The 12148-nt window shown below is 43.1% G+C and overlaps 1 protein-coding gene across 1 annotated transcript; it reads left to right on the top strand.

Moving 5' to 3' along the window:
- The first annotated feature begins 94 nt into the window (after window positions 1-94).
- ODF1 (outer dense fiber of sperm tails 1) lies at window positions 95-8799 on the top strand. Its single transcript, XM_016147436.2, has 2 exons — window positions 95-554; window positions 8236-8799. The coding sequence occupies exons 1-2, from the start codon at window positions 235-237 to the stop codon at window positions 8675-8677; spliced, it is 762 nt and encodes a 253-aa protein (XP_016002922.1). The 5' UTR covers window positions 95-234; the 3' UTR covers window positions 8678-8799.
- The last annotated feature ends 3349 nt before the right edge of the window (window positions 8800-12148 follow it).

The following is a 12148-nucleotide window of genomic DNA, read 5'->3' on the forward strand; positions in this document are numbered from 1 at the left end:
TGTAACTGTAAGGAGGGTCTCTAGAGGCCATGACTTTGCACAGTTCACATGGCAACCAAAAGACTATGACATACTTAGAGGGTGGTGAGGTCATAGAACACAAGCTTTAAAGTGACTGAATCATGTGTGCCTCATTTATTTTTAAAAGAAACTTCTGAGAAGAGCTTAGAACAATTTTTTCCCCTCGAGTGCCATTTTCGAAAGGTACTCACAGAACAATAAGGTGTGACTGTAATGGCTGCACTGAGTTGTCTTTTGGACAGTGTTAGAAGGGACATAAAGAAGGTGGACAGAGAACTGAGACAATTGAGATGCATCGACGAACTCAGCACACGATGCCTGTGCGACTTGTACATGCACCCGTACTGCTGCTGCGACTTGCACCCGTACCCATACTGCCTCTGCTATTCAAAGCGATCACGCTCCTGTGGCCTCTGCGATCTCTACCCATGTTGCCTGTGTGACGTCAAGCTTTACTGTCTTCGACCATCTCTCAGAAGTTTGGAGAGGAAAGCCATTAGAGCCATAGAGGATGAAAAGAGAGAACTTGCCAAGTAAAAGAACTTTTTAAGATTTTTATAGTTGTAATGTTAGCCTTATAAGTTGGAATAAGGGAGGAAATGTGACAATCAATACTTGTACAGAGATGGGAAGGGCTCCAGGTAATGACTCTAGTGACTTAGCAAAGATTTAAGAAGAGTAAATGGGTCCATGATGAGAATTACAAGATTCTCAAAAGACAATGACATGATGTCGATTGGCAGGGTGGTTGTTGGTTTATAGCAGGAATGCCAGTGTGATAAATAATGTGGCTTTAATGAAGGAAGGAAATGGGGGATGCCATTAAAAAGCTATTGGAAGCAGCAAACTATTTTTTCTGGTTATGAGTAAAGTGATTTGAGTATATTTGAACTTACAGAAATGACTACAGGAGAAGTAATAATAATTGATCAAATCCTTAATGTTTGCCAGAGGCATTAAGAGCAGGGGAGTAAATTGAACAATAGAGGTATTTTCTGGGTTTTGTAGGAAAACCTTTCTGCCATTCCCCAACTCAAGAGAAAGACTTAAAATTCATCTGGAGTTGGGTCTATTATGTCAGCCTCTCCTTCTGACTCTAGTTGTACAAATAAACTACAGAACTGACAGAGTCTCAGCTTTCAGAACAGAGATGAAAAGATAATTGAATTGAGCAATTTTAAAAGCCACTTTAAAATTTTTTGTTTGATTATATTTTCTTTTTTGGCCCGGAGAAAGCTTTCCTTTTCTTATTTTCTAAAGATGTCATTTAGTCTATTACTATTGTTGAAAAAAAATGGTTGAAAGCACAGACTCCTGGTTAAATTCTGGTCCATCCATACATTGGGATGATATGTAGATATAAAAAGGATCGATGAAGCACTTTATTTATTAATGTATTACATGAGAAAAACAAGGTACAGAAAGCTATTTAATACACTGTTATTTTTTTAAAGATGGGCACACATAGATGATAGATTTTTATTGAAATATAATTGATATATAACATTTAAGGTTGCAACATGTTAATTTGATACATTTATATATTGTAATATGATTGCCATTGTAGCAATAATTAACACCTCTATTATATTACATAATTATAATTTCTTTTTAGTGGTTGGAATAATTAAGTTCTAGTCTCTTAGCAAGTTTGATGATTCTGATACAATATTGTTGTCTACATTCCTTGTACTGTGCATTAGATCTCTAGGACTCATTTACTACTCATTGCAAGTTCGTACCCTTAAATATCATTGTCTTATCCTGTTGATACAGCTAGATGATAGATAGATAGATAGATAGATAGATAGATAGATAGATAGATAGATAGATAGATAGATAGATGCAGAGAGACAGAGAGAGACAGAGTAAGACCCTTGACAGCAGTGACAGTGATGCTGCTTTGGAAAAGGCAATAAGGCAATTATTGTCTAGGTCATCATCAGTCATCAAAGGTCAGCAACAAACCTCCCTCAATAATCTGGGATGGGATATTGCCTATAAACTCATCTATACTCAGTTTGAACCAATTCTTGTTTTTACTCTTTAGAGTATCAAGTTACAAATATTGTGCACACTGTGAGTCAGGGATGCTTTTGTACTATTTGGTCTAAATGCAGAGTTACTTGTGAGCAGATCTGTGTTCACTCTCCCTATACTTTTGAATACTTGATTACCTTTGACCCAAGTCCTTTTGGTATGTATATCCTAGCTGTTCCTACTCTCCAGACTCTCCAGGGGAGAGTGTCCCTCTGTTCTTTATAATCTGGGTGCCCTCCGTCTCCTTCAAGAGCCTGATTTCTTGGCATGCAATAGATACAACTTTAAGCTTACTTCTCGGCAGTGTAGTTTATACATGAGGTAATGCTTTCTACGGTTTGTGATACTTTTCCTGACAATGTCTGGATTTTTGCTGATTTTTTTTCTGGGCCTGTGTCAGTATATGAAACTGGGATGTCTTCACATTAATTCCCAGATCTCTGAACTGATATAGCCAAATCCATTTTAGAAATGACCTCAGATTTGCCCTCTTGAACCTCCTCCCAGCCTCGTTTCTTCCAGCACATTCCTACCGCCTTGTGGAACGCTCTATGCTTTATTTCTGACAGCTTGAAGTTTCACTGTCCAGAAGGACTTAATTCTACTTGCAAACTTAAATATTTAATTTTCCTGAATATGGATGAATATGTTAAACCCGATCTAGCCCTAATCTCAGAGGACCCTCATTCTTAATATTTCTTCTTCCAGTGTAATGCCTCTTTACCTTATCTCTCAGCTAACTCCCAATCCATGACTAAATAAATCCAGAAATATCATGTTGATTTAATTTTTTTAAGTGCTTTTTGGTGCAAAACCTTGCCCGAGGCTATTTGAGTTTAGAAATAATATTCACATAACCTTTTATCCTTTTAAAGAATGCTAGCAGTTTGGTTAGGTATGAAATGTTCTTTCAGATTCCAGGCTGGGTCATCTAGAAATTTCTTTGCCAAACAGGAAAGGAAGATTCCTGGTCTGTAGATGCCACGGCCCTATTGGAATTGTTTTCTGTGTGGGAGCAATCTGCTCTGCCTCTGGGTGCTCCTCTAGTAACTGATAAGAAAGAAGGCTTGGTCAACCATTTTAATTCTCCCCAAAAGTTTCTTGAGTACTCCTGAGTGTATGTCGTTTGATTGATGTGTGTGCCTGTGTGTGTGTGTGTGCGCGCGCGCGCGTGCGCCTGTGTGTGTGTGCATGCCTGTTTGTGTGTGTGTAGGGGGGGTGCTATATATTTCAGACTGAGTACAGAAGGTCCAATCTATTTCCATTGTTCACTGAGCAGCTGCTTCAAGAGGCATCTTCCTTCGTAGAGACCAGAGTAAGTACTTTTGTTTCTTTAGCTTCTTTCTCTTTTCCTCCCCAAATTACCTTTTGCATCGCAAGCACGCACTAGCTGTTCCCCCAACTCTTCCTTCCTCTTCCGAATTCATTGGGTCTGAGGTAACTGAATTTAGTTTCCTCTGTGAGAAGCCCTGCCACCGGCCTGACTTGATTTGCACCTGACCCACCGCCACACTTCATGGGCTCCCCACCTCTGTCCTAAAGTGGGAGAAAAAGGCAATAGTCAGCCCTTCCTCAATCCTGCCCTTAGGAGTTTGTTATCTAATTAATGATGCCTGGTTGCCATTCTGACACCTGGCAGCAGTCCTTGTGAAACTTGATTTGCAGCCTTACCACAGGTGCAGCGGCCTCAACCCTGCACCCTTTACTGACACCTGGAAACTGACAGAGTGTGCTTCTCTCCACTCCCCCGAGTATCTGTGCTTGGCCTGAGTCTCAACAAAATATTCCCTTGAAAATCCCCAACGAAGGGCACTTCTGCCTTCTCATTTCTTTTCTCATTCACCCATTCACACTCTGAGAATGAGGTTTGAATTGAATCACTTATTCTTGAGGCTGATGATAGCCCTCATGGTGACCTCTTTGCAGGCTTTAGAAGTGCCTTAGGGAAAGCTTCTCACCCCCATTCTCTGACTCAGAGGTCAGGGCCTTGTTAAGCCCTAAGGCTTTATTGCTGGGGAAAGGCTGGTCTTCCCACTGAGAAGAGAGCTCGCTATTCCCCCAGTCTGGCCCCTTGGTCCCCTCTCATCACAACCTCTTCATATACATGGGACTTGGAGCCCAGTGACCCCAGGACAGCAGGGGTAGGAGCTGCTGCCCATCTAGGCCAAATACATGTCTACTATTTGGTTTGACCTTATTACTTAATGATACAAGACTTGAGGCTGGGTCACTTAACACCTCAGATTATACAGACTGATAGAGAGACTTAGCTTTTACTGAGTGAAAACTAAGTCCTGTGCACTTCCACTTCATTAATCCTCGTACCATCTTGACCATCTTATAGGTAAAGAAACAGGCTTAGCAGCCATGTCCTTGATCACTAGGAGGTGGGAGACCCAGGTTGAAGCCAGGTTTGCCTTTTCTCTAAGAGTGGTCTCTGGACCAGCAGTGGCAACACCATCCGGAACTTGTGGCGGTGTGACCCAGCACCTGCATTTTAGTAAGTCCTGTTGGGGACTCAGATGCACCTGTTTGTGCTATTCTCTGTCCCTGCTGAGTGACATTGTTCTTCAGGACCATCCAAAAGTCTGGAGGAGAAAGACAAAGGAGGACAAGAAGGGGAGCAGGGAGAAGAAAGAAGAGAAAGGGAAAGACCAGTTGGAAAGGAGGAATAGAATTTAAGGGGTCTTTGAAAGGAGTCTAAATTAGAAAAAAAAGTACAGTACTCCAAGGACAGCTAGAGGAAGGCCCACCTCTGTTTGCTTTTGGGTAGACATAGACCTTTTGACATCTTCATTACTTCATTCATCACCAGGCTGAACCTGATTTATAGCTTTGTGAAGGTGGCTGTCTGTACTCATTATTGCTGTGGGCATTATGTATCACTTTCAGGAGTTTGGTTGTACATTCAGGTGAAATTCAGCTTCAGCAGGGAGAAGAGGTGGCAGATAGACACTGGCTGTCCACTCAAAACCCAGCATGCAGGCTGGTTTCCCTATGTTTACTGTGGCTAAGCTCCACTCTCGCGATCACAAACATAGGAGGCAATCCCCACAGAGCCATGGAAAATCTCATGTGGGGTGATGGATACATCGCTAGGCAAGAGTTAACTTGCAAGTTCATAGTTGAGTCTGAGTAAAATGTGGCTCCTGCAATTTCTCCCAAACCCATCTATCCCCACCGATAACCCCTGACATATAAGCAAAAAGAAGAAGAAGCCTGACCTGGCTAAGCATTTTGGGCAATTTCACGAAGACCCACATTGGAGAGACTCCTGTGTAGCTACTGCAGGGCCAAAGGGGATAGAGTGATGGGAATAGAGGAGGAGGGGGAATCTAAACAACAAAATCCATGAAATTTTACCCTAAGACTCAGGTCGCTAAGAGGGGGAGATAGATCTGGGAGGGGGCTTTGGCTTGTAGACCTGGCTCCTAGATCCATCTCCTGCAGCAGGCGGGTCTCTTTGGTGGATTTAACCGGGCAGGTAGCTGGGCATCTAGCCTCTGCTTGGGATCCTTGGTCCTTCTTTTTGAGGCCCAGCCCTGTCTTCGTGGCAAGATTTGATGTTTCTCCTCTCACACTAGAAGGTCTGAGCTGAACAGGGAGCTTTGACAACTAGTCCACACACACACACTAAGAGATGTGGGGGTGCCTGTTCACCTCTATGCTTCACTTGTGGCTTTGGCTTTTGGGGCTTCAGGCCTGTGGTCCATCCAGAGAAACCACAATGCATCTTTGTGTGCTGTTCTCTGCTCATTCAGGGAGATACAGTGCTCTTTCTCCTGTTTTTCTCACAGAGATAAAGATTTTAAAGGAAGTCTAGTTCTTTTCCTTCTTTTTAGTATGCGTTATAGGGACCCTGGCATACCTGGGGCATGAAAGATGTCTGAGTCCCATACTACCCCAGAGTCGTTGGGGCCGAGCTGAAATGGATCTGAATGACTGCCACAGTCCTCTGGGTGCCTCGTATGAATTTTCTGTCAGCCTCAGCATCTTCTAGGACAGCATTCTATTTGACCATTTTGGAATTAGCCACTAAGATTCTTGGTTCATAACCTTCAGTACATGGGCTTACACTGTTTTAAAGCAATCGCAATGCATCAGGATTTATCAAGTAAAAAATACGTATTTAGAGCAGTATGTATAACATGATTTCATAAGAATACGCACAAAACGATGTATGTGGAAACACATACACATGCACACACAGAAGAAAATCAAACACCAAAATGTTAAATGTTATATGGGAGTATGAGTACTTTAAAAAATGTTCCCCATTTTGCTTGTCTGTATTTTCTCAGTTATCTGCAATAAACTTGTATAACTTATGTCACCAAAAAAGTAAGTGTATAAACAAAATTTAGCAAAAAAATATGAATTAAAAATGAACCTTAAACTAATTATTCAATCAATGAGTCCAGACTCCTCAAACTGAGAGACGTTCAAGAAATTACACACTCCAAGACCTTCCTTTGGAGGCCAACTAATGCAAGATTTGCTAGGAGTGTCTCTTAGAACACAGATTTTTTATATTTTTTTTAATGTTAAAGGATAAAAAGAAGAGCATTTCAGAGCATTGGGTCGTCTTTGGAAGGATCAGGCAATTAGAAAGAAAATGGACCTGGAGTTGGACCAGAGCATGCAAGGCTCACGCCAGGCTGCAGTGACCTGTAGAGCTCAGTGTAATTGGTGGTTAAAATCATAACCTTGGCATTAACAGGCCTGGACTGGAATCTAGACTCTGCGATTCACCATCTTTACCTTCTCCTCATCTGTCTATAAAATGATAATTATATTTGCATTACAGGGTTATCGTGAAGATTAAATGAAACGGTGCCTTTAACACCTTAGCATTTATCATGGTGGAGGAAAAAAAGACAAAAGCCCAATGTCCTAATCATGAGTCAAGCACTGTTATAGATACTTTTCATTCGTTAACTAATTTAAACTTCATAACGACCTTAGAAGTAGGTCCCAAGTTTACAGATGAGGAAACCGAGACACAGAAATTCACTAACTTATTGACATAGCAGAGCCAAGATTTGAACCTAAATACTCCGGTTCCAGAATCTGTGTTCTTAAGCACTTCACTTTACTACCTCTTTATGTATCATAGGTGATCGATTTGTGCGAGCTACTGTTATTGTTGGTTTATTATTAAGGATTCGAACACAGGAATTCTGAGCAGCAACAAAGCAGCTCTACAGGGACTTTGGAGATCTATTTGCTGCTCCAGGGGCCACAAACAATGGTATTCAACAACCAGCCCTGTGGGGGTGGGGTGGAGGAAGGAGAAAAACCTTGATTTGCAGAGTTTACCTATTCCTATGGTGTAAATATTCCCACCATGATAGATTTCAAGCCATCAGTATGAAGTCCCTGGATGAGGAGACAGGAATCAGCACTTGCAATCTGGTAGGACCCGCATCCGGCACACAGTCTCTCCAAGCTGACTGTCCCTGCTGGGGCCAGCTGTCGGAGTCTGGAGCAGCCTCAGACAAGAGGAGGCAGGTGCCCGTGGGCAGAGCCTGGTCTGGGCATCCTGCCTTGTCGTTTGCTGATGGAGCATGCAGGCTGACTCTGTGCGATGGCCCAGTGGCGGCACCAGTCCTGTGGATCCACAGGGCTGGTTTATGAGGATGACAGTCATCTTTAAAATGCAAATTTTAAATGCTATCTTATTAGTTGGATCTAAGAGTCTACATATAATGGTAACAATAACGATCATGGTAATAATTAAGCAGGATTTATAAGGGACCAAGCACAATGTTAAGCAAAGTACATTCACCTAACCCTCAAGACAATACTATGATGTAGGTACTGCTGTTATTTCCATTTTACAGAAGAGGAAACTGAGGCACACAAAGGCTAAGGAACCTGCTCAAAGTTCCTTAACTAATAAGAGGAGGAGCTGGGATTTCAATAAGAGAGAAAGCTCTGGAAAGCCAAGCACTCATCTGTTGTTAACAGAGGTTTACCTGTGGGAGAATGTGATTTACATGGAGGCCTTTTATTTTTCACTTTATACACTTCTGTAGATTTGACTTTTCGCGATGACTAACGTTTACTTTGTGATTGAAACAAAGCAGAGATCAAAACATTGCTTCTCAAGCTGTGTCTGAATTCTGAGGTCTAAGCTTCTTCCTCCCACCCTTTCCTTTTTCCAAATTTCAGACTGAGAAGAACCACGAACAGAATTCTGGCCTCGTCATGCTGCAGCAGTAACATCTTAGGATCGGTGAACGTGTGCGGCTTTGAACCTGATCAAGTCAAAGTTCGAGTGAAGGACGGAAAGGTGTGTGTGTCTGCCGAGCGGGAGAACAGGTACGACTGCCTTGGATCCAAAAAGTACAGCTACATGAACATCTGCAAAGAGTTCAGCTTGCCGCCATGTGTGGATGAGAAAGACGTAACGTACTCCTACGGGCTTGGCAGTTGCGTCAAGATCGAGTCTCCGTGCTACCCTTGCGCTTCTCCCTGCAACCCCTGCAACCCCTGCAACCCCTGCAGCCCCTGCAGCCCCTGCAGCCCCTGCAACCCCTGCAACCCCTGCGACCCTTGCAACCCGTGCTACCCCTGTGGAAGCCGATTTTCCTGTAGGAAGATGATTTTGTAAAGCGTAGGAAGCCATGACTTAGTAGAAGTCAGTTAATCCAGCCAGGCAGCTCTTCCAGTGTTTCTTCCCCTTCTTGGGCCGTGTTACTCAAGTACAGTAGGAAACTGAATACATAACTGCAACCCACTGGTGTCGTGTGCAAGTCTTTTGATTCGACTCACTACAGGCATCCCTCCCAGTTAGTGGGCGTGGGAAGAGTTAATGGATGGGAACGGAAGATGAGATGGTGAGATCTGTCCTCCTGTGTCCTCCTACCCAGCTACTGTCAAGTTCCAGAAAAAGATGCTTGCTTGGTAGACATCTCCAGACACTGTTTTTCCAAATAACTTAGCTCAGAAATCAAACTGTCAACGCAAAAACAAAGACTAGGGCTGAATCAGGCAAGCACTTTTTTAAAGCTGCTGCAGTAGAGCGCGCTGGAGAGAAAGTGACGCCCTGAGCAAGTCGTAGTTGGAGTTTGTACTGAAAACCATGAGAGTACAAAAGTTGGGGGAGGGAAGCATTTTCACTGGCCGAGGGTGGGGATGGCCGTACGGCTTGTGATTTCTCAACTTTTCTGTGATTTGGGGAAATAGCCAACTCTGGCTCAGGGTAGTTTGCAACCCCCTCAGAATTTGTTTCAACTATCTGATTTTCTCAATTCCCGAAACTCCTTTTAAGCATAAAAGGTCAATTCGAAGTTCGCGAGTGGAAAAGCGCAGCCTTCACAAAATGAGAGCGTAGTTCACCTGAACTTGAAGACAGAACTAAGTGTAAAGGAAGAAGGAGATGATGGGGAGGGATCGGAGTGAGGACGCAGGCTGGTTTCAGATCTGCCTTACAGGCAACATAAACCTTATGTCCGTAGAGTAAGTCTTTTCATCAGTCTCAGCTGCATGTGGGTTAGAGCAGTGGTTCAGTCTTAGCCGCACATGGGAACCACTTGGGGAGCTTTAAAAATATGGATGCCAAAGTATAAAAGAAAAAAAAAATGTTCAAAAAAAAAAGAAAAATGAAAAAAATCCCAATGCCTGGGTCCCATCTCCAGAGATTCTGATGTAATAGGTTTGAAGTGCACCCTGGGCATCGAGACTTAAAAACCTCCCAGGTAATTCAAACATGCAGCTCAAATTGAGAAACTCTGGTCGGGATCTTAGAGCTCTCCCAGTCTTTTTGCTTTAAAAGCTTCCTTCAAGTTCAAGGTTAAAGAATATTGATGGTGATTGCAGACTAGTTTGCTTTCATTTGAGGGAAGTAATGGCCCGCTAACATAGGTGGTGAATAAAAAACATTGAACACTTCAAAAATGTATTACCCAGCAACTAAGTATAAATAAGTATGTTTGTGTATATCGAATTCTAGAGTAACCCTTATAAGTCTTACCATATTTTGATTACATGTTCATAAATATTCTAGTTTCTAAATTGCAGATTTTTGAAAATGATTTTGAAAAAATTTCTCCCTGTGGAGTCAATAGAAACCCACTGAAATTCTGAACAAGTAGGAATCTCTGTTCTCTGGAGGGCGCCATTCCAGGGCACACCTGGCTTATTCTTTTATTCACCCACCTACCCACTCACCCTCCTGTCCCTTAGCCCAGCAATTCATTCATCCAGCCTCCCAGCCAGACTATCATTTTAAATGCCAGATACAGTGTTCTGCAGCAGGTATGGAACTTTTCACAAATGCCTGAAATTAAATGCAAGGAGGGCTACTGTGCAGGGGTTGGGGGAGGAGGGAATTCCAAAGACACTGAATTTGCAGGGGCTGGGAGAGGCCAGAGGGGCCTTCCAGACAGGCCTGGGGCATTTCCATGGAATGCAGTGTTGACATCACCACCTCGCAGGTTACCCCAGGGAAGCCAGAGGCCACTCCTCAGCTCAGAGCCTGGCCTGTGGCAGGCTGCCTGAGTCTGCTCACCACCCTCACAGGGAAAGACATGACGTGAAGGCAAGTGTTTATCTATTGAGCACCTGCTGAGGGTGAAGCACAATACCAGAAGCTGTTGTCAATAATTACTTTACCAGGAGCTTCTCATAGCGAAGGCAAAGCCAATACCTGTGATATAATTGTCAAGAAGCTTAGCAACAAGTAATCGAAAACTAAATTGTATGGTGTGGGTGGTAAGTGGCCCCCAACATTGGAGAATGGGAGGTGCAGCAAGCCAGAGTGCGTGGCAGAGCTTGGGTGTGGGCCTTGTCTGAATCCTTGAGGAAAGGTACAAAGTGGGGCTCATTCCATGAACTAACTGGGTCCTGAGAAGGAAGACAGTATGGGTACAAGACAGGAGGAAGGAGAAATGTTTTATTCCCAGAAGTGTCTTTCGCCGCATTGGATGGAGCCCTGGGCGTGGACAGCTCTCAGATAAAACACCCTACTCTGTCTACCAGGGCGGGAGAAGGAACGGGGCTGACCCTGGAGCGGCACAGGCAAGAGAGTGGAACGGAGGGAAACTGGAAGATAAGGCAGGCTCTGAGCTGCTTCATTGTCCAGCATGTTACAATAATCGAACACATACGTTAGGTAAATACACCGCCTTCTAATAAAAGTGCTTGGTAAATATTGTGGGATTAAAGTTGTAGATGAAGATAATTGTACTTCTCAGTGAACATGGAATACACTCTGTAGCCAAGGAGCTATTTAATAGTATCATAACTAAAAGGTTTCTTAGGTACAGGATTGAGGGGAATACATACCCAGTGGCTGTCATGTATTGTTTGAGGGATTTCTTTCTTTATAAAATGACATAAAAGATCCTCAGTTAACTATTCTTGAGTCCTTGTAATTTTCACTGAATTGTTTGTCTCTGGAACTAATGAAATAAGTAGTTTTAAATTATCTCAATTTCTCCCTACACAGAAATTCATTCTCTCTGACTCTCTGTCTGTCTGTCTCTGCTTCTGTCTTCCCCCTCCACCACCAACCATATAAAACCTCACCAGTATCACAGACTGAAAAAGTTTGGAACCCTGCAATTTAGCCTTTCAGCTGAAAACATTATGCTGAATGTTGAGGTCAAATTGATACTGCAACCAGAAGACTATGGGTTTGTAAAACAGAAGTAAGGGGGGAAGGGTATTTCTGGGTGACTCAAATGGAATCAAGTAAAATTTGTAGTGTTTGGGTCATTTATCACAGCAGAGTTCTCAATAGACTCCTGGATGAGTCATATGTTTTGGGATTGTGGGTGGGAGATCGACTCAGAATTTACCCTAAGGGAGCAACTGCTTTTGATGCCGACCCAGAAGTACATCTTTTCAGTCTGCAGATGTACAATAAGTATTGGTTCCTATCCCTAAAGTTATGAAGCAAAAACAAAATACATCCACTGCTTAGGCCTCCGGATCCTGATGAACGTCAAAAACTTGGCAATCAGACTTAAGTGCTCTTCTTTCCAACCAGTCCCAAGCCCTGGTCCCTGTATTAGTCACACAAAGGTCAGCAAACATGGTGGATGTAGCGTCACACCTTGATGGCTCATAAGCCCATCCT

This window comes from Rousettus aegyptiacus, unplaced genomic scaffold, assembly GCF_014176215.1.
Source record: "Rousettus aegyptiacus isolate mRouAeg1 unplaced genomic scaffold, mRouAeg1.p scaffold_m13_p_15, whole genome shotgun sequence".
Classification (NCBI taxonomy): Eukaryota; Metazoa; Chordata; class Mammalia; order Chiroptera; family Pteropodidae; genus Rousettus; species Rousettus aegyptiacus.

Excerpts from the sequence above, each read along its gene's own strand:
- ODF1 (XM_016147436.2), top strand. The coding sequence starts at position 235 with ATGGCTGCACTGAGTTGTCTTTTGGACAGTGTTAGAAGGGACATAAAG. Across the intron at positions 555-8,235 it reads GAAAAGAGAGAACTTGCCAA|ACTGAGAAGAACCACGAACA; the intron begins GTAAAAGAACTT and ends TCCAAATTTCAG.